The sequence below is a fragment of the Geotrypetes seraphini genome, chromosome 4, assembly GCF_902459505.1.
Source record: "Geotrypetes seraphini chromosome 4, aGeoSer1.1, whole genome shotgun sequence".
Taxonomy (NCBI): Eukaryota; Metazoa; Chordata; class Amphibia; order Gymnophiona; family Dermophiidae; genus Geotrypetes; species Geotrypetes seraphini.
The window spans coordinates 133,744,670-133,769,297 of record NC_047087.1 but is presented as its reverse complement, the minus strand read 5'-3'; the positions used below and the strand labels follow the sequence as shown (position 1 = coordinate 133,769,297).

The window sequence follows — 24,628 nt, the reverse complement described above, 5'->3', positions numbered from 1 at the left end:
GTCCCCCTCTGAAGGCCTAAACCCCACCCCTGAAGGACTGCACCCCCCCGAAGGCCTGTCCCCCCCTTGAAGGCCTGTCCCACCCCCTTGTAGGCCTGTCCCCCCTTTAAGGCCTGCCTGCCTGCCTTTCCCCCCCTTGAAGGCCTGTCTCCCCCTTGAAGGCCTGCACCCCCCTTGAAGGCCTGCCTGCCTTTCCCCCCTTGAAGGTCTGCACCCCCCCAAAGGCCTACACCCCCCCCCGAAGGTCTGCACCCCCCTGAAGGCCTGCCTGCCCACCTTGAAGGCCTGCACCCCTTGAATGTCTGCACCCCCCCCCCGAAGGCCTGTCCCCCCTTGAAGGCCTGCCTGCCTGCCTGTCACCCCCTCCCCCTTGAAAGCCTGCTTGCCTGCCCGCCCGCCCCACCCTGAAGGCCTGATGCCCCGACCCACCCCGAAGGACCGCTCGCCCCCCTGGCCTCCCCGCACCACCTATGAACAGCCGCAGCAGGATCGCGAAGTCAGCGTCGGGTACCAGCCCTAAGGGGGTGTTCCCGGCCTTGCCGTTCCGTCCCCCGCCACCCCCGAAGGACCGCTCGCCCCCCTGGCCTCCCCGCACCACCTATGAACAGCCGCAGCAGGATCGCGAAGTCAGCGTCAGCGATCCCTGCTGCTTCCTGCGCCACGGTCCCGCCCCTCCTCTGACGTCAGAGGAGGGGCGGGATCGCGTCGTAGGAAGCAGCGCAGGGATGCTGACGCTGACTTCGCGATCCTGCTGCGGCTGTTCATAGGTGGTGCGGGGAGGCCAGGGGGGCGAGCGGTCCTTCGGGGGTGGCGGGGGACTGAACGGCAAGGCCGGGAACACCCCCTTAGGGCTGGTACCCGGGGCGGCCCGCCCCCCCCCGCCCCCCCCTAGGTACGCCACTGACTTTTAAATACTTACATGCCATAAATGTACAGGAGGCGAGTCACATTCAATTGAAAAGAAACTCTGGAATGAGGGGGCATAGAATGAAGGTCAAAGGGGACAGACTCAGAAGTGACCTAAGGGAATACTTCTTCATTGACAAGGTAATTAATTTGTGGAACGACCTCCCCGTGGAGATGGTAGAGATGAAAACAGTATCTGAATTGAAGAAAGCTTGGGACAAGTATAGAGAGAGAGGAAGGGATAGTAGGTTGCATGGATAGGCCATATGGTCTTTATCTGCCTTCCTTTTTCTCTTTCTGTGTTTCTGATCTCTCTGGCCTTAGGTAAAATCCACTTCATTGTAAATTTGTGTACCTTTGCTTACACTGGCCTGGAGAAATTTCGACCATCCTTTCTGTTGCTTGGGGGACTATGAATTCTATCTGATTTGATGGGCAGTTCTTTTCCATGAATCCCACTATGTCTCACTTCCACATTCTCCTGCAGACCTATTTTCTTGATGTTTGATCACCGAGACCTGTCTTCCAGGTCTATCATTCTCTCTTGTAGGATGCTGACATGCTACTGTGATAGAGCCAATGACCCAGCTGCTCCTAACTCCCAGGCCTCCAAATCTTGAGACCCACTTTCCACCCTGGATCTCAGATTTGCCTGCAATCCTGAAATCCCACCTTTAACATTCTGCAGTTCTTGCACAAAATCTACTCTCATTTGACACAACTCTATAAGAACTCTCTGGTCAACACGCTGCACTGCTCCTTTGCAACTTCCCATTTAAGATTCTCCACACGTGGCCTGTCCAGCTCTACAGACCCTGGTAATTCTTTACACAGTAAAATGCAATGATCTGGTACTGTTGTTCACATGTCTAGGAGGTATGCCAGTTTCTTCACACATCACTTAACTGCAATCTGATTTTTTTTTTTTAATTACATTAACTTAAGGCAGTGATTTCCAAACATGTCCTGGGGAATCCCCAACCAGTCAGGTTTTCAAGATATCCTTAATGAATATTCATGAGATTTATTTACATGCACTGCCTCCTTGCAAATCTATTATCATGCATATACATTGTGGATATCTTGAAAATCTGGCTGGAGTTTCATCAGGGCAAGTTTACAGATCACCGACTTAATGTATTTATTTATTTTTAAAATTTATATACCAGGCCATTCCACAACCTAACCCCTGCACATGTAAAAGTCATGGCCTCTGTCTCCACATACTTAGGGTTATCCTTCATTTTCAGTAATGCTGAACTTTCAGAATGTAATGATCTTAATGATTGATACTCTAACATTAAGCCCTTAAAAAATTCAGGGATCATGCCATATAAGAATTGGTCACACAATATCAAAAACCCAAAAGTGGCATATCATGGAGCTCTGGAGAAGTGGCTGCCACCATCAGCAGTCACCAGTGCCCACTTTGCCTTTATCCACATAAGGAAAAAATTTATTAGTCAAAAATATATAATTTTTAAAAAATATTTTGTGCACAATTCCCTTATCACAAGCTCTGGTTGACCTCCCTCCCCTCCACCACCACTAGCTGTCCACGTTTGGCTAGAACCCTTCACGAGTTTGATTTCTTCCATCTCTCCTCCCCCCAAATCTCATTTCTCCCAATCTTTTGTACCCACCCTAGCTTTCTCTTTCTCTCTTCTCCTTCCCCCTCCATCCCAAGGTTTTTACCTCCCAGTTCTCTCTGCTCTCCTCAACAAAATCTCTAGCTTTCTTTCCTATCTGTCTTCCCCACCCCTTCCCGGCATGATCGTCTCTTCTATGTTCTGTCTTCACTTGCTCACTTCAAAAAAACACCTCTCCCCCTCATTCCAGCTCTTTATCTCAGGCCTACCTAAATTGTACATTTCCTAATTGTGGGTTTTGCTTACCGGCAGTCTTGAGACCGATCCCTGACTGGGCCTGCAGGACTTGGCATCTTCATTGGACCTCGGTGCTCATAGCTGCAGTCTCCACACTGGACCCCTGCAAGCTAGGTGCTGTGGTTACAGCTGGTTTTCTTTATTTCTGCTAATACTTGTGGCTCCAGCCTCCACTCTGGGCCCACACAAGCTGGTTCACCTTACTGCAGCAGCTTTTTTAGAACATCTTCACAACTCTTTATTTCAGACCATATACACCTATGCTTATAGCTGAAGCTTCTACCACAAGCCCATGTGAACTAACTTCCATGACTATCACCATCTGTACTGGTCAAACAACTGTGGCCTATTCATCTCAGGCCCAGGTGAGCTGGCACTCATAGTTATAGCCTTTTCTCCCTCAGCAGCAGGTGCACATCAACCCCCACTCCCCCCCCCCCACCCCTGCAACACACACACACACACTTGCCCAGCAGACTAGTGCCTTTAAAGATGCTTCCTGTTTCTGCTGCAAAATTCTGCAGATTCTGTGTTGCACAGATGTGCAGAATTTACTCGGGTTCTTAAATTATAGTTAAATCTAGTAGACATGTTGTTGCTCAGTGAAGGTACCATGGCTGATTCTGAGATTCCAGCATTAGTACAAATGTTCATATTATAATCATAATCCTTCTTGTAGTTTAAGGAAAACATTCTTACTGCTAGATGGCGCTGTGGGAGTCCAGAAAGCAGATATGATAGCCGTTGAGATGTGTGAAGAATTTGGAATCCCTTATACTGTAAGTAACACACTGTTCTCTATTAGTACAGTATTTCCATTCTATATTTCTCATTTTTTGTGGCCTATTTTAAATTAGTTTTAGCTACAGATGTCTGACAGTAGTATTTAAGCAATGCATGTAGAGAACATCTCTACCCAAACTGTCTTGGTCTTGCTTAATCTCATTAAATTACAAAATAATGTGATCAAAATCAATCCTACTCTTAAAACAAGGATCCTTAAAGCTCATCTGTCAGCATCTAAATAGTCCTTTTTTATATTAATCCTTATAGCAAAAAAGAAAACCCTATAGAATATATAGCCAATAAACACTATAATCAAAATACTCCTAGAATTGGCTAAATCCCCTTGTGCCTGAGCCAGAAGTCTGTGACTGCAATGAGCACAAAAACAATAACGGAGTTAAGGTCAAAGATATCAGTATGAGCCCACCATGAATCATGGGAACCTTTTGGCTCAGGCTAAGTCTCACAGGTGACTAGCACCAGACATACGTCTAAATGAGAATTGCCTCATACATCATAAAATCTATGACCATCTCCCATAAACAAAGTAATTCATTTCAAGTGAAAAAATACAGGCTTATAGTTCAGGAACAAGGGGAACATGAGGACATAACAAACAAATACCCCATCACAGACTAAACCAACACAATAAATATAATAAATTATGAAAACTAAAAAAGATATGTGAAAAGTGGTTGAAGATTTACACATGCATAATTCTAAGTTTCAAGTTAGATAAATACTAAAACATTTAAGTTAATAAGTTAATGTATAACATCTAAAAATTGATCAGAATAAATATGAAATTCCATTAAAAAGATTTTGTTGTGCAAATTGTGCTAGATGTGCAAATCTGCCCAGACCCTGAGAAACAAATAACTATAGTGCAATAACAAGTTATATGCTCATAAAAAGTGCCAGTGCCAGCACCAATACAAAGATATCTACATATGATAGCAGCAAAATCTTACTGGTTAGAATAAAGTACAATAACTTGAGTACCAATACTGAATTTCAAACATTCAAACTCATTGCTCATTGCAGTCACAGACTTCTGGCTCAGGCACAAGGGGATTTAGCCAATTCTAGGAGTATTTTGATTATATTAATCCTGCCATACCCTGTGTATGTATTGAAATATATGTGCAGTGATATAAATTTCTGCAAAGTCAAATCAGTTAAACCAAGCTGCTAGGGAAACTGGATTGATCAGTGGATTACGCCTTTAGGATACTGCTTCAAAGTTAGCTAAGGTTTCTCAAAAGTCCTTACCAGATAAAAATATTACTACTACTAATCGTTTCTAAAGCGCTACTACAAGCTTAAAAGCTTCTGTGAAATGAGTTGTCAGTGGCATTAACTAATTACTCTTTGGAGAATTTAATTTAATAGCACAGAGCAGCTAGTATTGTTCCTTTTCCCTCCTCCATCCCCCCAAATTGCTCGAAAAATTCCTTGGTTACTATCATACCAGAGCATTTTCCCAGTGTGTTCTTTTTTGTAGTAATTGCTCCCATTTTGTTTCACTCAATTGACAGCTAGCAGTGTTTGGCAATGTATGGCAGAGAGGAGGAGAATAGGCTACTTTCTCCTCCTTCGTTGCCTTGTGCGGGACACAGTATGGTTGCATGGTTCTAAATTAATAGTCTGATAACAAAGGATGAGGACATGGCCTGATGAGCAGCCAAATACAATTATCTGTCAGTTGTGTGACGTGGAATAGGAGTGATCACTGAGGGAGAGAACACACATGTTGAAGGCCCATTTTTTTTTCATATACAGTAGCCTTTAATATGCCAATCACTAGTGGCTCTCCATGGAGCAGGTGTGCGGGAAGGCCACTCCTGCTCCGGTTCACTGCTGGATCACCGGGGATTGTAAAACATACGCAGAGGAGGTGGGAGGGAGGTAAAGGAAGGCACAATCAACCAGGACAGGAGGTGGGAGGGATCCCTCCTGTCCCGGCCAACTGCTGGACCACCAGAGATTTTAAAGGTATGCAGGGGGAGGTGGGAGACTGGATAAAAGTTTTTTGAGTCAGCCGGGCAGGAGGTGGGCGGGATCCCTCCTATCCTGGCCCATCACTGGTCCACCAGGTCTTAGGCAGGCCCAGCAGTGGCCTGCAAGGCATCAGGAGGGAGAGGGTACAGGGCAAGGAGGGAGGGAGGAAAGCTGTGTGCAGAGCCTGGCAAGGAGGAAGGGGGGCTATGTGCAGAGCCTGGTAGGGAGGAAGGGGGGGCTAGGTGCAGAGCCTGGCAAGAGAGGAAGGGAGAGGGGACAGGGTGCAGAGCCAGGTAGGAAGGGGGGCTGGGTGCAGAGCCTAGCAGGGGAGGGAATGAGGGAGTAGGGCTGGGTGCAGAGCCGGACAGGGTACTTGACTATTAACACCCCAGTTTATATTTGAGTCAACTTTTTTCCTCTTTTTTGGGGGGGAGAAAGGGGTGACCTCAGTTTATATTCGAGTATACAATCAAACCTCGGTTTGCAAGTAACCCGGTTTGCGAATGTTTTGCAAGACGAGCAAAACATTCTCACAAAACGTGTCTCGCAAACCGAGTGTTGACTCGATTTGTGAGCACCCCCCTCCCTCTGATAACCGGCATCGCTCCCTCCCAATCGCAAAGGCGCCCCCGCGCAAACTGGCACCCCTCGCCCAAACAACTTAAACTTACCCCACTGTCTGGCACCGGCACGCAACCCATAGGACGTGCCAGTGCCACTAGAAGATCTTCCTGCTTCTGCCGGCCTTGAGCATGCCATCTGCGCTTGCTCAAGGACTTCTAATTCTCCCTCTCGCCGAGAATTAGAAGTCCTTGAGCATGCGCAGATGCAAGCTCAAGGCCGGCAGAAGCAGGAAGATCTTCTAGCGGCACCAGCACGTCCTATGGGCTGCGTGCTGGTGCCAGACGGGGGGTAAGTTTAAGTTGTTCGGGCAGGGGTGCCAGTTTGCTTGGAGGGAGGTCTTTGCGAGTGGGGGGGAGGGAACAGCGCCGCTGGCCTCGGGAGGGGGTGGGAACGTATCAAAGCGAGTTGCCATTATTTCCTATGGGGAAACTCGCTTTGATATACGAGTATTTTGGTTTACGAGCATGTTTCTGGAACGAATTATGCTCGTAAACCAAGGTTCCACTGTATATGGTATTTTTGCCTGTATTAGGAGGGGTGAAGTGAGAGTGCAGTGCATGCAAGGGAAGCTTGGGTTCTGCCTGCTTATGCCTTTTTCTGTACTGGGGGGGGTGCGCATGTGTATAGAAATTGTGCATTGCTGTTGCTCATGTTATATCTGTTCTGTGGTGGATTAGTGTGTGTGGGGAAGGGGGGAAGTTTTGAAGTGTACCTGTCCTATAAATAAGTGGGAAATTTCGCTTTGTAGTCCTGCCCCTGTGGCATTTCTCAGAAAAACTAAATTTGCTAGAAGAAAAATCTACAAAACAAAAACCATCATATGCACTTTGAGTATAAGAGATCCATTGTTTTTATGATGTATGAGTTATAGCAAGTTGTTGTATTTTTTTTTTCTCAACAATTCTGTCTTTTATAATTTGAACCAGTTTGTAGTGACAAAAATTGACAGAGTCCAGAAAGGTGAGCTCCTGAAACAGCTGCTGCAGATCCAGAAATTTGTAAAGAAGAAGACACAGGGTTGCTTCCCTCAGCTCTTCCTTGTCAGGTAACTGAACTATCTGTGATGTGAGCAACCAGCTAGTGTACTTTATAAAGCAAAGCAGCCTAAGTGGCTCCAGGTTTAAAATTTTAAATATGCTGGTATTTGCAACTTTGGAACTGTAGCATTAACAGTGTCCAGAGTCTAAATATTAAGCTGCTTCTTGTTTTCTAGGAGTGTCCTACTTCAATGTTTAAAGAAAATCCTGAATTTTCACAGCTTTTGCCTTGAAAAAGAAAACAAATTCTAGTGCAACAGGCATATCAGTCTTGACAAACGGGTATTTGCCCTCTTTTACTGCGACATATGTAGAGAGCCTAATTTACATATTTTTCAGCACTTCCACTTCTCACTCTGGGATGTGCTAGATTTCCTCAGTCTTACTCTCTACAATGAGGTTGTAGGAGTTTCTCTGTTCTGCGCGCATTTATTTTCTTCCTTTTTCATGTTTTGCTCCCATAAGCAAGGCTTTTAGTGCTGCAGAAGCTCTTGGTTCCCCTAAGACTTCTCTGTCTGCAAGAGATAGACTCTCAGGGCAGAGGTCTGTAGCTCGCAGGCACATGCTTTGCATGGCTCTTGTATGGCCGGCCTACATTAACAGTCCAGAGTCTCAGGGACCGTTCCCATGGGTGCATGCTCACGTCTGTAGTGGGCTTGAGTGCAGACTGTGCAGGTTCTGTGGTGTTTTTTTTACCAGGATTGGGGCCGACTGAATTTCTCCCCCCCCACCCCAACCACGTGGTTATATAGGTTCCGGTGGGGGTCTCAGGGTCTGGTCCCATGGGGGAGACCTGATGGAAGTCTGAAGAAACAAGTTGGTTTTCCTTTGTCAGGCTTGTCTGAGGCAGAAATCTCATATCTCTGACTAAAGGTTCTTTGTGAGCAGCAACCAACATCCAGCATAGCACAGTGAGTAAAACTGTTATAGGCTATAGGAAAATCATGAGGGGGGGTGTCTTTAAAAGTTAATTTTAAAAGGTTTCTGAGGCTAGAGACAGGGTCCTCCACCTCCAGAAACCCCTTCCCTGAATTTTTGGTGTTTTATTTATGCTTCCACGGGCTGTTTTAGGCACGAAAATCACTATTGCGATGGCCATTTTGAATTTCTCAGTTTTATTTTAAAAGCCTGTATCTGCCTCAGAACCCCTTGTTTTTGATTTAAAAGGGCAAAGATGGACTCCTCATGTGGAGATCCTTTGACTTCATGCCACATTTTATGTCAGATGCCTATCCAAAGGGGGTCATTGCTCCACGTTTGGCATGGCATGTGAGGTTGGGGCAGGAGGTTTGGGCTTCACCCTTTCTCATGCCTCTGGGAGGATTAGAACCCACATGGAATGTTTTCTGGGCCAGAAATTTCAGCTGGAGCTAGAAAATGGAGAGTTTGTAACCCTGGCAAAGTGCACCAAGGGAGGTCCTGCCAGGTCCTTCAAGGGAGGTCCTTCAGTGCTTCACTCCCAAATTCATACATATGATGTATGAAGCTTTTTAAGCTACAGAAACCAACCTGGCTTCTTTGGGGTCTCTATAAGAGACCCTTGAAGGGTGCAGGGTCCCCTAGTTCTCAAGTGTTGGGGACCCAGGCACTGTAGGATTCGGAAGAAGATGGTTCAGAGTTCATGGCTCTGCTTTCTCAGTCAGGGTCCTCCATGCTTGGAGATTCAGCATCTCAGCTTGGTGGGCTAGACCATGATCAGATGGGGCCCTGGACCTTGGAGAGCACCCGATGGTATGCAGGCTGTTCAAGCCATTTGCTTTGCAGGGAATCATTACAGGATCTCTCTAGAAATTAAAGCTAGAGCCACCCCAGATCTCTGCTATGCAGTGCTCGCTCATGAGCAGCACAAAGGTGCAGGTGACATGCTTTCCTTCGCATCCAGACATTACCAGGATGCTAACTGACCACTGGGAGGTCCCTGAGGAGCCCCCGAGGGTAGCCAAGCTCTACTTGATGGATGCCAATTTCCAGAGCTGTTTAATATGCCAAAAGTGTATTCCCTAGTAGTGCAAATTACTAAACATACCTCCCTTCCCAATGAAGGTAGAGTAGTTCTGAAGGACTCCCAGGACTACAGTCTGGACTTTGTCATTAAGAGACAATTTGAGGTTTTGGCGCTAGGCCTAAAAACAGCAATAGCAGGGTCATTTGTTGCCTGAGCATGTCATTCAAAGCTCAGCCAGGTGGGAGATCTGGACGACAGCAGTATCCTCTAGTTCCTTCCTGCAGGAGTTGATTATGTAGTAGATGCATGGTATGACCACTTTAGGGTCTTGAGTAAGGTCTCAACATATGCCATCTCCACCTGCAGAGTGCTCTGGATCAGGCAATGAATGGGAGATTAAGTCTCTAAGGCAGGGGTGTCAAAGTCCCTCCTCGAGGGCCACAATCCAGTCGGATTTTCAGGATTTCCCCAATGAATATGCATGAGATCTATTAGCATTCAATGAAAGCAGTGCATTTAAATAGATCTCATACATATTCATTGGGGAAATCCGGAAAACCTGACTGGATTGTGGCCCTCGAGGAGGGTCTTTGACACCCCTGCTCTAAGGTGACATTAAGCAAACCCCTTTAAAGGGCAATTGCTCTTTGGCAAGGGTCTCGATAATCTGAAGGCCAGTGTGACGGATTGTAAGCCAGAGTCCTTACTAGACAGCAGACGGAGAGGCTGGGGCCTGCCTGTTTGCTTTGCGCAATTAAAAATAGGGAGGGAGGGGGGAGAGGCTGGGGCCTGTCTGCCAAATTAAAAATAGGGAGGGAGGAGGGAAAGGCCGGGGCTTTCCTGCTGCCTGCCTGGGGGGGGGCTTGCCTGTTTGCCTGCCAGCCACTAGGCCTGCCTGCCCTGTCCCTGCCTGCCCAGTGCCCTGTCCCTGCCTACCACTAGACCACCAGAGGGGGGACAGGGTACAGAGCTTGGCAAGGAGTGTAGGGTTGGGCGCAGAGCCTGGCAGGGAGAATTTGGTTCAGAATATTTTTTTTCTTGTTTTCCTCCTCTAAATTTAGGGTGCATCTTATGGTCAGGTATGTCTAATGGAGCGAAAAATACAGTATAATTAATTTAATACTTACTAGCCCACATCAGGGGGGGAAGGTAAGGCAAGTCCTTTGTTTAATCACATTTAATAAAGAGGAAAATAAGATAATCTACCCATTATATAGCCCCTGTATCAACATTAATTCCTGCATCCAAATCAATCACTTCACATGACCTTTAACAAAATTTTGCAGCTGTAAAGATTCCTCCAAAATAAATTTCTTTCCCTGAAAAGTAATGACATTTGGAAAAAAAAAAAAAAAAAAGATATGAGCTTTTGTGGTACTAAAATTAATGTTTTTCTTGGTATTTCAAGAGCTGCACAATTCAGGCATAAGGCATTTTTAGTCTTGAAGCCTCGAGTGGTAGCACCTAGGGCAACATTTATTCTGTCAAAGTGATTTAAAACAATAGGTTACTGTTTTGGTCTTTGTTATAGGTGTTTATATTGCTGTAATTTGTTTTTACTGTGAACCACTTTGGCTCTTTTGGTGGAAAGTGGTATGTCAAATTTAATTAAAAAAGGATTCCTGAAGCTATCAGTTGTGGGAATGAAGGGGGTGCAATGGGAGGGGTAAAATAAATTTGCTCATTGACAATTGCTTTAATCAGCAATGTTGTAGTTTTTTCAGTTTCTAAAGTTGAAAGCACAAAACAAAATATTGTTCATCAATATATTCATCAATATTGTTTATCAAAATATATTCATCAATAAAGATATTTAAAATAATTTCCCTTATACTGTTAGACTAATCCAGATGAGTGGGTTATGTGCCTTGATCAGCAGAGGGGGGGCAGAGAACATTGACATTTTAGCGACAACATCACCTATATAAATCTAATCTAATCTAGTCTTTGATTTATATACCGGGTCATCTCCCAGCGGAGCTCGACTTGGTTTACAAGCAATTAAAGACCAGCAAAGAAACAAACAAGAGCATAGGAGAAAATAAGTGTTGTAGGGCAATCAATTCATTTAATCTTTAGGTAAACTGTTCAAGTATTGTGTAAATACAGTGCTCTCCCGCAAATTTGCGATCGGCGATTCACGGTCCCAGTCATTTGCGATATTTTCCGACCACAAATGACCGGGCAGGAGAGGGCAGCTGGAGCGCCGGCAAGTGAAGGAAATCACTCACGGTATGCTCCGACCGCCTCTTCCTGCACTAAAGTCAGGCCTCACCAATCAGGAGCTACTTTGACAAGCAGCTCCTGATTGGTGAGGCCCGACTTTAGTACAGGAAGAGGCGGTCGGAGCATACCGCAAGTGATTTCCTTCACTCGCTAACACTCCGGCTGCTCTCTCCTGCCTCTCTGGCTGCTCTCTCCTGAATCCCCCACTAAAAATCGTATTCACGGTTTTTCAACATTCGCGGGGGTTCCTGGACATTGGACATTTCTGCTGAAATTATACCATTATTACATTACATTAGGGATTTCTATTCCGCCATTACCTTGCAGTTCAAGGCGGATTACAAAAGAATTATCCAAGATGTATTACAACAAGAACTTACAAAAAAAAAATTGGTCATTTTCAAAAAGAGTAAGAAATGGGTAAGGTTATTTGTTTGGGGTAGTTGGCTTTAGTGAGAGGTGGAGTTTGAGACTTGCGGTATTATTTCTTTTTTCAGAGTTTTCTTGAAGAGTATGGTCTTTATTTCTTTTCTAAAAGTCTTATAGTCGAGGGATGCCGTCAGTAGATTGGCGATTTGGTTGTCTAGTTTGGCTGCTTGAGTGGCCAGGAAGCCATCATATAGTTTTTTCCGTTTGACCTCCTTAATTGGGGGGTATGAGAATGGGGTGTGAGTTTTCCTATGTCTGGTTGCGGTGTTGTGGATGAGGCGGTTATTCAGGTAGTTTGGACTGTCTCCGTATAAAGTCTTAAATAGTAGGCAGTAGAATTTAAATTGTATTCTTGCTGGGATCGGAAGCCAGTGCGATTGGAGATATGCTTCTGTAATGTGATCATGTTTCTTCCATTTTTTCCATTTTTAATTACAAAGTGGAAATCTTATCAAGAAACTAATCAGGCTCATCTTATTCTGGGAAGCAGCAAAAACTCTATTACAGGAATAAATCCCCATATTCCCTAATACTTTCCAAGAGGGTAGACAGGGAGCGCTGCGGTTCAGTCAAAAAAACCAAAAGATCATCGGCAAAGGCCGCAATCTTAAAATGAGAGGCACCCAGCTGAAGGCCACAGATGTCAACGTTAGATTGCAGCTCCCGGATCAAGGGATCCAAGGAAAGCACAAACAGCAAGGGCGACAGGGGACAACCCTGACGAGTCCCCCTACGAATAGAAAAAGGATCCGAAAAACCCCCATTTACCGAAATCCGCGCCACAGGATCACCATAGAGTGCCAAAACAGCATTAAGAAAAAAAGGGCCAAAGCCATACGCCCGCAACGTGGCAAAGAGGAAAACCCACCGCACCCGGTCAAAAGCCTTATCAGCATCAAAGCTCACAAGTACGGCGGGGGCCCCATCCACTCCCGATTTCTCCAGGGCTAGCAAGATACGGCGAAGATTCTTAGAAACCGGCCGATCACGCACAAAACCTACCTGCTGGTCCGATATTAAAGAAGGCAACACTCGAGCCAATCGATTCGCCAGCACCTTAGCCATCAATTTCGTCTCAAAGTTCAGCAGGGAAATGGGCCTATATGAGTCCGGCAAGGTTGCATCTCTGCCCGGCTTCGGAAGAACAATGATCGCGGCGGAATTCAAATAATGGGGCAGAAACCCCTTGGCCACATTTAAATTGAAAATTTCAGACAACAACGGAGAGATCTCATCGACCATCAACTTATAGAATTCCCCACGATAGCCAGTCTTCCAATTTCCTACGGTCTTCCTGCAATTTTTCACAGTCCGCATGTGTTTTGACAACTTTAAATAGTTTTGTGTCATCTTCAAATTTAATCATCTCACTTGTCATTCATATGTCCAGATCATTTATAAATATATTAAATAGCACCAGTCTCTCCCACTATTCACCCTCCTCTACTGAGAAAATTGGCCATTTAACTCTACCTTCTGTTTTCTGTCCAATAGCCAGTTCTTAATCCATAACAGACCATTGCCTCCTCTCCCATGACTTTTTAAATTTTGTCAGGAGTCTGATGAGGAAGTTTGTTGAAAGCTTTCTGAAAATCTAGTTACACTATATTTATCAGCTTATCTTTTTTTGCACATGTTTATTCATGTAGATCAGTGGTCTCAAACTCAAGGCCTGGGGGCCACATGTGGCCCACCAGGTACTATTTTGAGGCCCTCGGTGTGTTTATCATAATCACAAAAGTAAAATAAAACAGTTTCTTGGTCGTATCTCTTTAGCTGTAAATGACAATACAGTGGTGCCTCACACAACGAACTTAATCCGTTCCAGGAGCAAGTTTGTTATGTGAAACGTTCGTTGTGTGAAACGCGTTTTCCCATAACAATACATGTTAAAAAAAATAATTCGTTCTGTAGCATAAAATATGCTAAGATGACATAAAAAAAGATAAATTTTTGGTTATTATTTTTATTTAGATACATCTAAAAACATAATTGTTTTTTAAAACAACACACATTTTTTAAATTTAAAGACAGACTAAGTAGAGTCTAATTTTACAGTGAGAGGGCAGAGTCTCAGCGGCAAAAACTGGGACTTAACTGTTCATTTTTTTTTTTTTTTTCTACCGTGTTTCCCCGATGATAAGGCAGGGCCATCAAATAAGACAGCCCCCCCTTTTTAGAAAAAAATGTAAAATAAGGCCCCCCCCCCGCAAATAAGCCACCCACCGATACCTGCGCTTACCCGAATCGGGTGGTACGGTGGGTGACTCCGTGTAGTCCCTGGCACCCCCGACACGATCGGGGCAAGAGGGAGTTCAAGCCCTCTTGCCCCCCCGACTCCCCGACACGATCGGGGCAAGAGGGAGCTCAAGCCCTCTTGCCCCCCCCCGACTCCCCGACACGATCGGGGCAAGAGGGAGCTCAAGCCCTCTTGCCCCCCCGACTCCCCGACACGATCGGGGCAAGAGGGAGCTCAAGCCCTCTTGCCCCCCCGACTCCCCGACACGATCGGGGCAAAAGGGAGCTCAAGCCCTCTTGCCCCCCCGACTCCCCGACACGATCGGGGCAAAAGGGAGCCCAAGCCCTCTTGCCCCGCCGATTCCCCAACTCCCCGACAATATCGGGCCAGGAGGGAGCCCAAGTCCTCCTGGCCACGGCGACCCCCTAACCCCACCCTGCACTACATTACGGGCAGGAGGGATCCCAGGCCCTCCTGCCCTCGACGCAAACCCCCCCTCCCCCCAACGACCGCCCCCCCCAAGAACCTCCGACCGATCCCCAGCCGACCCGCGACCCCCCTGGCCGACCCCCACGACACCCCCAACCCCCTTCCCCGAACCTTTCTGTAGTTGGCCGGACAGACGGGAGCCAAACCCGCCTGTCCGGCAGGCAGCCATCGACGGAATGAGGCCGGATTGGCCCATCCGTCCCAAAGCTCCGCCTACTGGTGGGGCCTAAGGCGCCTGGGCCAATCAGAATAGGCCCGGGAGCCTTAGGTCCCTCCTGGGGGCAGGGCCTGAGGCACATGGTCGGGTTGGGCCCATGTGCCTCAGGCCCCGCCCCCAGGAGGGACCTAAGGCTCCCGGGCCTATTCTGATTGGCCCAGGCGCCTTAGGCCCCACCAGTAGGCGGAGCTTTGGGACGGATGGGCCAATCCGGCCTCATTCCGTCGATGGCTGCCTGCCGGACAGGCGGGTTTGGCTCCCGTCTGTCCGGCCAACTACAGAAAGGTACGGGGAAGGGGGTTGAGGGTGTCGTGGGGGTCGGTCAGGGGGGTCGCGGGTCGGCTGGGGGTCGGTCGGAGGTTCTTGGGGGGGGCGGTCGTTGGGGGGAGGGGGGGGTTTGCGTCGAGGGCAGGAGGGCCTGGGATCCCTCCTGCCCGTAATGTAGTGCAGGGTGGGGTTAGGGGGTCGCCGTGGCCAGGAGGACTTGGGCTCCCTCCTGGCCCGATATTGTCGGGGAGTTGGGGAATCGGCGGGGCAAGAGGGCTTGGGCTCCCTTTTGCCCCGATCGTGTCGGGGAATCGGCGGGGCAAGAGGGCTTGGGCTCCCTTTTGCCCCGATCGTGTCGGGGAGTCGGGGGGGCAAGAGGGCTTGAGCTCCCTCTTGCCCCGATCGTGTCGGGGAGTCGGGGGGGCAAGAGGGCTTGAGCTCCCTCTTGCCCCGATCGTGTCGGGGAGTCGGGGGGGGCAAGAGGGCTTGAGCTCCCTCTTGCCCCGATCGTGTCGGGGAGTCGGGGGGGCAAGAGGGCTTGAGCTCCCTCTTGCCCCGATCGTGTCGGGGAGTCGGGGGGGCAAGAGGGAACCAGGCGGAGAGAGGGCAGTTAAGCGCAGTGCCTGCGCGGAAGGATGCAGCTCGGGCGACTTCGTTGTGTGAAACGAAGTTCGTTGTACGGATCAAGACATAAAGTTCGTTGTGCGCAGCGTTCGCTGTGCGAGGCGTCCGTTATGCGAGGCACCACTGTATTATTATTAAGACTTAGCCAAAAGGAAATATTTATAAACTATAAAGAGTTTTACCTCATGCAAAATTGTCATTTCTTTAATAAGACATTAACTATTTTTTTCTGCGGCCCTCCAAGTACCAACAAATCCAAAATGTGGCCATGCAAAGGGTTTGAGTTTGAGACCACTGATGTAGATGGATATATGAGGCTGATTGCTGTCACTTAATGATAGTGGATGCATGTTGCTGTTTCTAGGATGACGGCTGTATGCATTTGATTGCAGAGGATGGATACATAGTATGACTGTATCGTATGGCTTCATAGTGTGACTGCATAGTACTGATGCAGGAAGCAGGAGCAGAGTTGTTCTATGAGCTTAGATTGTAACACGGTTACATTACATTACATTGATGTCTTCTATCCCACCAATACCTTTCAGTTCTAGGTGGTTTACAACAAGAAATAAGCCTGGGCATTCCCAGGGAGATTACAAGGTTGCTAGCTATAGTATGCGTCAGGATCTGAGAAGGGTCGATTCGGTTTGGTTAGATCATTTGACAAATTTCTTAAATAGTACGGTTTTCAGTTCTTATCTGAATGCTTTGTAGTTGGGCATCGTGGCAGCAGCTTTAAGAGGTGGTTGTCTATTTTTGCTGCTCTGGTGGCTAGTAGACTGTCATATATTTTTTTGCTTTGCATGCCTTTGATTGGGAGGTGGGTAAAGTGTGCTTGAGTTCTCCTTGATCTGGATGTGTTTTTCCTGATTAGGTGGTTGCTCAGATAGCTTGGTCCATTTCCATTTAGGGCTTTGACTAGGGTGCAGTAGAATTTTTGTTGTATGTGTGCTTGTACTGGGAGCCAGTGTGAGTCTTGGAAATGTGGTCGTATTTTTTTCAGCGAGTATATTAGTCTTAGGACTGTATTTTGGACTGTTTGTAATTGTTTTAGCATGTTGGTGGAGCATGACAAGTAAAGTATGTTACAGGAGTCCTAGGATTAGCACTTGTACTATGAGTTTGAATTGTTCATTGGTGAAGTATTTTCAGATTTGTCTTAAGTTGCGCATAGTTGCGAATGCCTTCTGAACCGTTTTGCTGATTTGAAGTTGCATGTGCAGCCTTTGTCTATCATTATTCCCAGCAGTTGTAAGGGATATGTGATGGAGTTTATTTCTAGGTTTGTTATGGTTGGGGTTTTATTTTTTTCTAGAAGTAAGAATTTAAGTATTTCAGTATCCATTATCTGTAGCATGCTGGCTGGTTCCAGGGCTATACCACTTCTTATACAGGTGATGATGTCACTAAAATTTCAGTGCTATCTGCTGCCATCTGTTGGTTAGGGGATGTATCCCACTCATCTGAACTGATCTGGCAGGGCTCAAGGAAAGTAAATAAGCAGGTAAACCAATTTTCACCTTAGTTCTGGTACACAGCAAGCCTAAATTAAACAGATAGACACTGGTGGCAGTTACTGTTTAGACCAGTGTTCTACAAAGGGGGGGGACAGACTGTCCTGGGCGCTAACTTGGTGGGGGCACCAACATCTCTCCTTCTCCTCAACCCCTTTGTATCTCTTTGGCTCTTCGCTGGTGCACTCAGCATCTCTAACCTGCCGGCCTCGGCTCTCCCTCTGATGTCACTTGCTGGTCGTGGGACCAGGATCTGACGTCAGAGGGAGGGCTGAGGCCAACACAGGCAGCTGGTCGCTGTTCACGCCAGTGAAGAGTTAAAAGGTATGGAGGAAGGCACATGCATGACTGGAGAGCGGGTAGGGAGCAGGGGTTGCCATCGCCCCTCACTCCACTACTGGAAAACCCCCATTGTTTTTGTGTGTCTTTCTGCTATTCTGCCTTTCTACCCAGGCGCAGGATACATAGAAACATAGAAATTGACGGCAGATAAGGGCCACGGCCCATCCAGTCTGCCCACCCTAATGACCCTCCCCTGCCTTTACTTTGCGAATAGATCCCACGTGTCGATCCCATTTGGCCTTAAAATCAGGCACGCTGCTGGCCTCAATCACCTGAAGTGGAAGACCATTCCAGCAATCAACCACCCTTTCGGTGAAAAAGAATTTCCTGGTGTTACCACGCAGTATCCCGCCTCTGATTTTCCACGGATGTCCTCTTGTTGCTGTGGGACCCTTGAAAAAGAAGATATCCTCCTCTGCATCGATGCGGCCCATGAGATACTTGAACGTCTCGATCATGTCTTCCCTCTCTCTGCGCTCCTCGAGCGAGTATAGCTGTAATTTATCTAACCGTTATTCGTACAGGAGATCCTTCAGTCCCGAGACCATCCGGGTGGCCATTCTCTGGACCGACTTCAGCCTCAGCACATCCTTACGGTAATGCGGCCTCCAGAATTGCACACAGTATTCCAGGTGGGGTCTCACCATGGATCTATACAGAGGCATAATGACTTCAGGCTTACGGCTGACGAAACCCCTGCGTATGCAACCTATGATTTGTCTTGCCTTGGAAAAAGCTTGCTCCACTTGATTGGCAGCCTTCATGTCCTCACTGATGATCACCCCTAAGTCCCGTTCTGCTACCGTTCTTGTTAGGATATCGCCATTAAGGGTATAAGTCCTGCATGGATTTTGGGTACCCAGGTGCATAACTTTGCATTTTTTGGCATTGAAGCTGAGCTGCCATGTCTTAGACCAGGTCTCTAGTAAGAGTAGATCGTGCATCATATTGTCGGGCATTGAATTTTTTTCTATTGTACTTTTGCCCACTACATTGCTTAGTTTGGCGTCATCGGCAAATAATGTTATCTTACCTCAGAGCCCTTCTGCCAAGTCCCTTATAAAGATATTGAATAGTATCGGGCCCAAGACAGAGCCCTGGGGCACCCCACTGATCACCTCCGCCATTGCAGAGGGGGTGCCGTTCACCATCATCTTTTGAACCCTACCTCCAAGCCAGTTCCCAACCCACTTCGTCAATGTGTCGCCCAATCCTATGGAACTCATCTTGCTTAGCAACCTGCGATGAGGTACGCTATCGAATGCCTTGCTAAAGTCCAGGTATACGATGTCCAGGGACTCTCCAACATCTAACTTCCCCGTCACCCAGTCAAAGAAGCTGATCAGGTTGGATTGGCAGGATCTCCCCTTAGTAAATCCATGTTGACGGGGATCCCGTAGGTTCTCTTCATTCAGGATCGTATCTAATTGGTGTTTGATAAGAGTTTCCATTAGTTTGCTCACTATTGATGTGAGACTCACTGGTCTGTAGTTTGCCGCTTCTGTCTTGGAGCCTTTCTTGTGGAGTGGAATGACGTTAGCCTTCTTCCAGTCCAACGGGACGCTACCTGAACTAAGGGAGAGGTTGAAGAGCGCTGACAGCGGCTCCGCCAAGACATCACTTAACTCCCTGAGCACCCTGGGGTGCAGGTTGTCCGGTCCCATTGCCTTGTAAACCCTGAGCTTTGACAGCTCCACGTAGACACTGTTGGGCGTGAATTTGAAATCGCTAAATGGGTCTACTGAGTCAGCCCTTGTCTGTAGCTGAGGTCCATGCCCCGGCGCTTCTCGGGTGAAGACAGAGCAGAAGTATTCATTTAACAGTTGGGCTTTTTCTGAGTCCTTTTCCACATAGTCTCCGTCTGGTTTCCTTAGACGCACTATTCCCCCTGAGTTTTTACTTCTGTCACTGATATACCTGAAGAATGATTTATCTCCCTTCTGGATGTTTTTGCTAGAGATTCCTCCATGTTGAATTTAGCCTCCCTGACTGCTGTTTTGACGGCTTTTGACTTGGTCAGGTATTCTGCTCTGGAGTCCTGTTCCCTTGATTGTTTGTAAGAGATGAATGCTTTTTTCTTTTCTTTGATGAGGTCTGAGATCTCCGCAGTGAACCACTATGGTTTATTGTTTCTACGGCGTTTACTTACCAGCTTAACATAACGGTTCGTCGCTTCCTGTATGGTGACTTTCAAAGTCGACCACATTTCTTCCACACTATCGGTTTCTGCTTGGCTTTGTAGCATCTGGTGAACAAAGTCACCCATCTCTTGGAAGTTTGTGTCCTTGAATTTGAGGATCTTGGTTAGTGTTGCAGATTTAGTGAAGCCTTTCCCAAGATTGAACCATATCATGTTGTGATCGCTGGAGGCCAATGTGTCTCCCACCGAGACCTCTGTGACACTTTCACCATTGGTAAATAACAGGTCCAGTATTGCCTGATCCTTTGTTGGTTCCAACACCAGTTGCCTGAGATGTGCTCCCTTCAAGGAGTTTAATAGCCTCCTGCTGCTGCCGGAAGCAGCGGTAAGTGTGCCCCAATCCACATCAGGCATGTTGAAGTCACCTAACAATACTGTGTCCCCACGCAAGGTGATATTCTCTATATCTCAAATCAATTCCATATCCAGGTCATCCTGTTGTCTTGGGGGTCTGTAAATAACGCCAAGATACAGGCATTTGTCCTTCCCTCTGGCAAATTAACCCAAAGGGATTCCCCAGTGTATTGGACATCTGTGATTCTTGTGACCTTAATGTCATCCTTTGTATATAATGCAACACCTCCTCCCAATCTGCCCTCCCGGTCCCGGCAAAGCAGGTTGTAACCTGGTATGACTATGTCCCATCCGTGGGAGTCTGTGAGCCAGGTCTCAGATATTGCCGCCATATCCAGGTCGGCATTCCTTATTTCTGTTTCCAGATCCAGTATCTTGTTTCCCAAGCTGTGTGCGTTAACATACATAGCTTTCCATGTTGTGTTTTTATTATGTCTTAGTGGGGATATTCCTGTTTGAGTTACTTGGACGCTTTTAGCATTATTCGCATACTTTGTATTCTCCCTAGACCCAGAGCTATATCTTGTACCTGACCCGGATTCCCCAGACCCAGAGCTACAATGTGTACCTATCCCAAATACGGAAATGTGTGTATCCTGTGGGGGAGTTCCCACATGGGCTACTTGAACTCCTTCCACACAATTTGCAATGTGTATACCCCGTTGGACCCAGGATTGCAATGTGTACTGCCCTTAGTCCCGGAATTACAGTGTGTACACTCCCCCAACCAAGAATTGCAATGTGTACTCCTCCTATATCCAGAATTACAATTTGACCCAGAATTATAATGTGAACCTTCCCTAGACTCGAAAGTGTGTATACTACTTGTCTCAGCCTCAAAATAGTATTGACAGTTTAGCACACCAGGTAGGTAATTTGTGCCCGTACCCTCCCCCAACTTACCTAGTTTAAAGCCCTGTGAAGTAGGCGGGCTAGACGGTGTCCAAGGACGTTCTTCCCTCTTCTAGTCAGGTGTAACCCGTCTTGTCCCAGTAGTCCTTGCAATGCTTCTCCATGGTGCAGGAATCCGAAGTTCATCTCCTTGCATCATCCCTGCATCCAGTCGTTTGCCCTCTGGATGCGATCCTCCCTGGCACTGCCCTTGCCCCTTACCGGGAGGATCGAAGAGAAGACCACCTGCGCATCCAACCTCCTCAGTTTCTCACCCAGGGCCCTGAAGTCTTCAGGTAAGCTGTTAGCGGTGCTCCTGGCGGTGTCGTTGGTCCCGACGTGGATGAGAATCATGGGGAAGTGATCTCGGGGCTTGATTAGTCTGTCAAGGCAAGAGGTTACATCCCGGATCCTGGCCCCTGGCAAACAGCAGACCTCTCTTGATTGCAGATCCGGCCTACAAATTGGTCCCTCGGTGCCCCTTAGCAGCGAATCCCCGATGACCACCACTCTGCGCTTCTAAGGGGTGGGCCGGACTGTTGACTCTGGAACCGTCTGCTGCAGTGCCTCGTTGTCAGGGCCCTCCTGTAGTAGATGGTATCTGTTCTTAAGTATGATTTGTGGTGTCGATGTAGAGCTGCCCTGTATGTGAGAGAGAGAGACAGAATTAGGTCCTCTGCGTTTCCCTGTGGAGGAAGTCACCAGCTGCCAGGAGTCAGCGTCACCAGCTACTTCTTGCATTCCAGCACTTGGTCTCAAGTTTTCGGGTTTGGATGCTTTGGGTGTTCCCAGGGTGGTCTTGTCAGGTTCCTGGTCCTGATCCGCAATCTGAGATAGCTCCTGGATGACTCCATCGATGAAGGTTTGGTCATCTCGGATGCTCCTTAGGCGCTGAATCTCCTCTCTCAGGCTCCTCAGCTCTAGTAGAAGGTCTTTGTCCGGCTGATCCATTACTTCCGTCTGTGTTGAGACTGTAGACGTCTTTGAGGGGATGGCCTCGGTCTGTACAGAGACCTCTGCCCTCCGTCCTGGTTCCTCCTCCATCTGTACTCGAACCATAGCCTGGGTACTTCCTGTGACTACACTGCCTGTTTTGATTGAAGTCTTGCTACTTCTAGTTCTACCTGCCATTTACAGAAAGTTATTATTACTATATATATATATATATTTTTTTATTTATTTATTTATTTTTTTAAGGTCAGAAAGTGTTGAGGTTGGGGGGGGGGGGGTAGAGGTAGTTAGTTAGTCCTTGGTCTGAGGGATAGAGTAGTTGATTTGTAGTTAGTTAATTTATAGTTAGTTAATTATCAGTTAAGGTAGCCTGTTGGTTAGTGTGCTAGAGAGGTCAGCCTGATTAAAAGAGTCTGCCTGTTAAAGTGGTTTGGGGATAGTGAGATTTATGAGGTCTGCCTGTTTAGTGGGGAAGTTTTAGTAGCTAGTTAGTTAGATAGAAAGGCAAAAGTGGATGTAGGGAAGAGCCACATGATTGAAAGGCAAGGCATTTCTCAATGGAGAATAGAGAATGCAGTTGGAAATGCTCATAACCTTAAGGATACACCCACCCCCCAATAAAGTTTGAATGTGAGTAGGCGGGGACACTTGATGAAATTACAGGGAAATACTTTTCAGTAGGAAGAAATATCTTTTTCACTCAAAGACTAGTTAAGCTCTGGAATGTTTTGCCAGAAGATGTGGTAATAGTGGTTAACGTAGCTGGTTTTAAAAAGGGTTTATAGACTTTCCTCCAGAAACTTGTCTAGTCTACTATTGAGACCATGGGAATCGGTAGCATGGAGTGTTGCTACTATTTGGGGTTTTGCCAGGTACTTGTGACCTTGATTGGCCACTGTGGAAACAGGATACTGGGACTAGATGGACCATTGGTCTGACCCAGTATGGCTATTCTCATATTCTTATGATTTCATTGACATACATTGGTCAGCAGTGTTTTGGCCCCACATAGAAAGATGTTTGGTGGTTCCACGTCAGCGCACTGGAATCCAAAATGGCCCAACTTAAAAATTAATGAAAACTGGCTTAGACATATACTCGATTCCCAATCACACCACTGGGTAAGTATTTTAAACGCAAAATGTTCCCAAAATTATGATCAACTCATCAAACCAAAAAGGGGGCACTCAAACGTGAATCCTTTAAACCGACAGAGGTGCTCAGAACCAGTATGTTGGTAAGAAAATTACAAAATGGTGGGCGAGCCCCTATATGCAATTTCAGTAGTTTATCATTGCACCATCCTCAATCGGTAGAAAGGTTTAAATTGTGTCAAAAAACATGTGTTCATTCTTTGCAAGAGCTTATCTTCAATTGTTAAGATGCAAAACAATATATTAACTTAGCTTGAAATGAAGGCAAGGTGTTTAAGAAGTTGTCTCACTCCAGCGGGTCCTGAGGCGTTTCGCTAGTGGCTTCCTCAGAGAACCCACTCACGCTGGATGTTGGTCACGAGTAAAACGTCTTCCTAACAAGAAAAGATGGAAATTACCATTCACAATGTAAAATAGTGAAGTGTTTCAAACAAACTCACGATGTTGCCGGTGGATAATTATGGGAGAAGAATAAAGTATCCACTGGCGGCGGCATGAGATTGTTGGAAATTACCATTCACAATGTAAAATAGTGCAGTGTTTCAATCTTTTCTTGTTAGGAAGAAGTTTTACTCGTGACCGACATCCAGCGTGAGTGGGTTCTCTGAGGAAGCCACTGGCGAAACGCCTCAGAACCTGCTGAAGTGAGACAACTTCTTAAACACCTTGCCTTCATTTCAAGCTAAGTTATTATATTGTTTTGCATGTTAACAATTGAAGCTAAGCTCTTGCAAAGAATGAACACGTATGTTTTTTGACACAATTTAAACCTTTCTACCAATTGAAGATGGTGCAATGATAAAAGTACTGAAAACGTATATAAGGGCTCGCCCCCGTTTTGTGATTTTCTTACCAACATACTGGTTCTGAGCACCTCTGTCGGTTTAAAGGATTCAGGTTTGAGTTCCCCTTTTTTAGTTTGATGAGTTAAGTCTATTTTCATAGTACTGCTAAGTATATGTCTATCACAGAATATATGCTTAAAGTTAAACACCATAGCTAGCACTTCATTCATCAACTGCTGTGGCTGAATGTTGACCTCGTAGTATTTATGGTTTGATTGTAATTTTTCCCATTATTTCTACAGCTCCCTGCACTTCTCTGGGATTCACTTGCTCAGATGTTTTATTGCTCATGTGACAGGAAATCTCTATCTGCTGAATACAGCCATCAAGCAGCAAGAGTCCCAGGAATGATTTACCTGATGATCAGCTCTGCACACATACAAGGGAATCAAGAATTATGAAATACTTGCCTATTTATAACACCAGTTCTGGATGGAAATAAATCAAAGGACTAAACCATATGCAGCTCAAAGATGTAGTAACAGAAGAAAGCTCTTCCCTGCCTGTGACTTTAATGTAAAAAATGAATCATTAGGTACTAGATGAAGTATATGATTATAGAATGGGGGAGAATGAAGAATTGCAGCCTACTTTTGGTATTATACATTCTGTATGTTCTGTATTATGCAAGAATTATTTTTTTCATAAAGTAAAAGCTAAATGAAAATAAAACGGGAGTCCCCAAGCATTTGAAATCA

At 46.5% G+C, this 24,628-nt stretch overlaps 1 protein-coding gene across 3 annotated transcripts in view; it reads left to right on the top strand.

Moving 5' to 3' along the window:
* GTPBP8 (GTP binding protein 8 (putative)) overlaps positions 1 to 24,628 on the top strand; it is a 58,484-nt gene extending 33,856 nt beyond the window's left edge. For all 3 annotated transcript variants that reach the window (XM_033942008.1, XM_033942007.1, XM_033942006.1), the window contains 3 exons: positions 3,472 to 3,571; positions 7,130 to 7,248; positions 24,173 to 24,628. In XM_033942008.1, the coding sequence (XP_033797899.1) occupies positions 3,472 to 3,571; positions 7,130 to 7,248; positions 24,173 to 24,281 (328 nt within the window). In that variant the 3' untranslated portion in view covers positions 24,282 to 24,628. The remainder of the gene's footprint in view (positions 1 to 3,471; positions 3,572 to 7,129; positions 7,249 to 24,172) is intronic.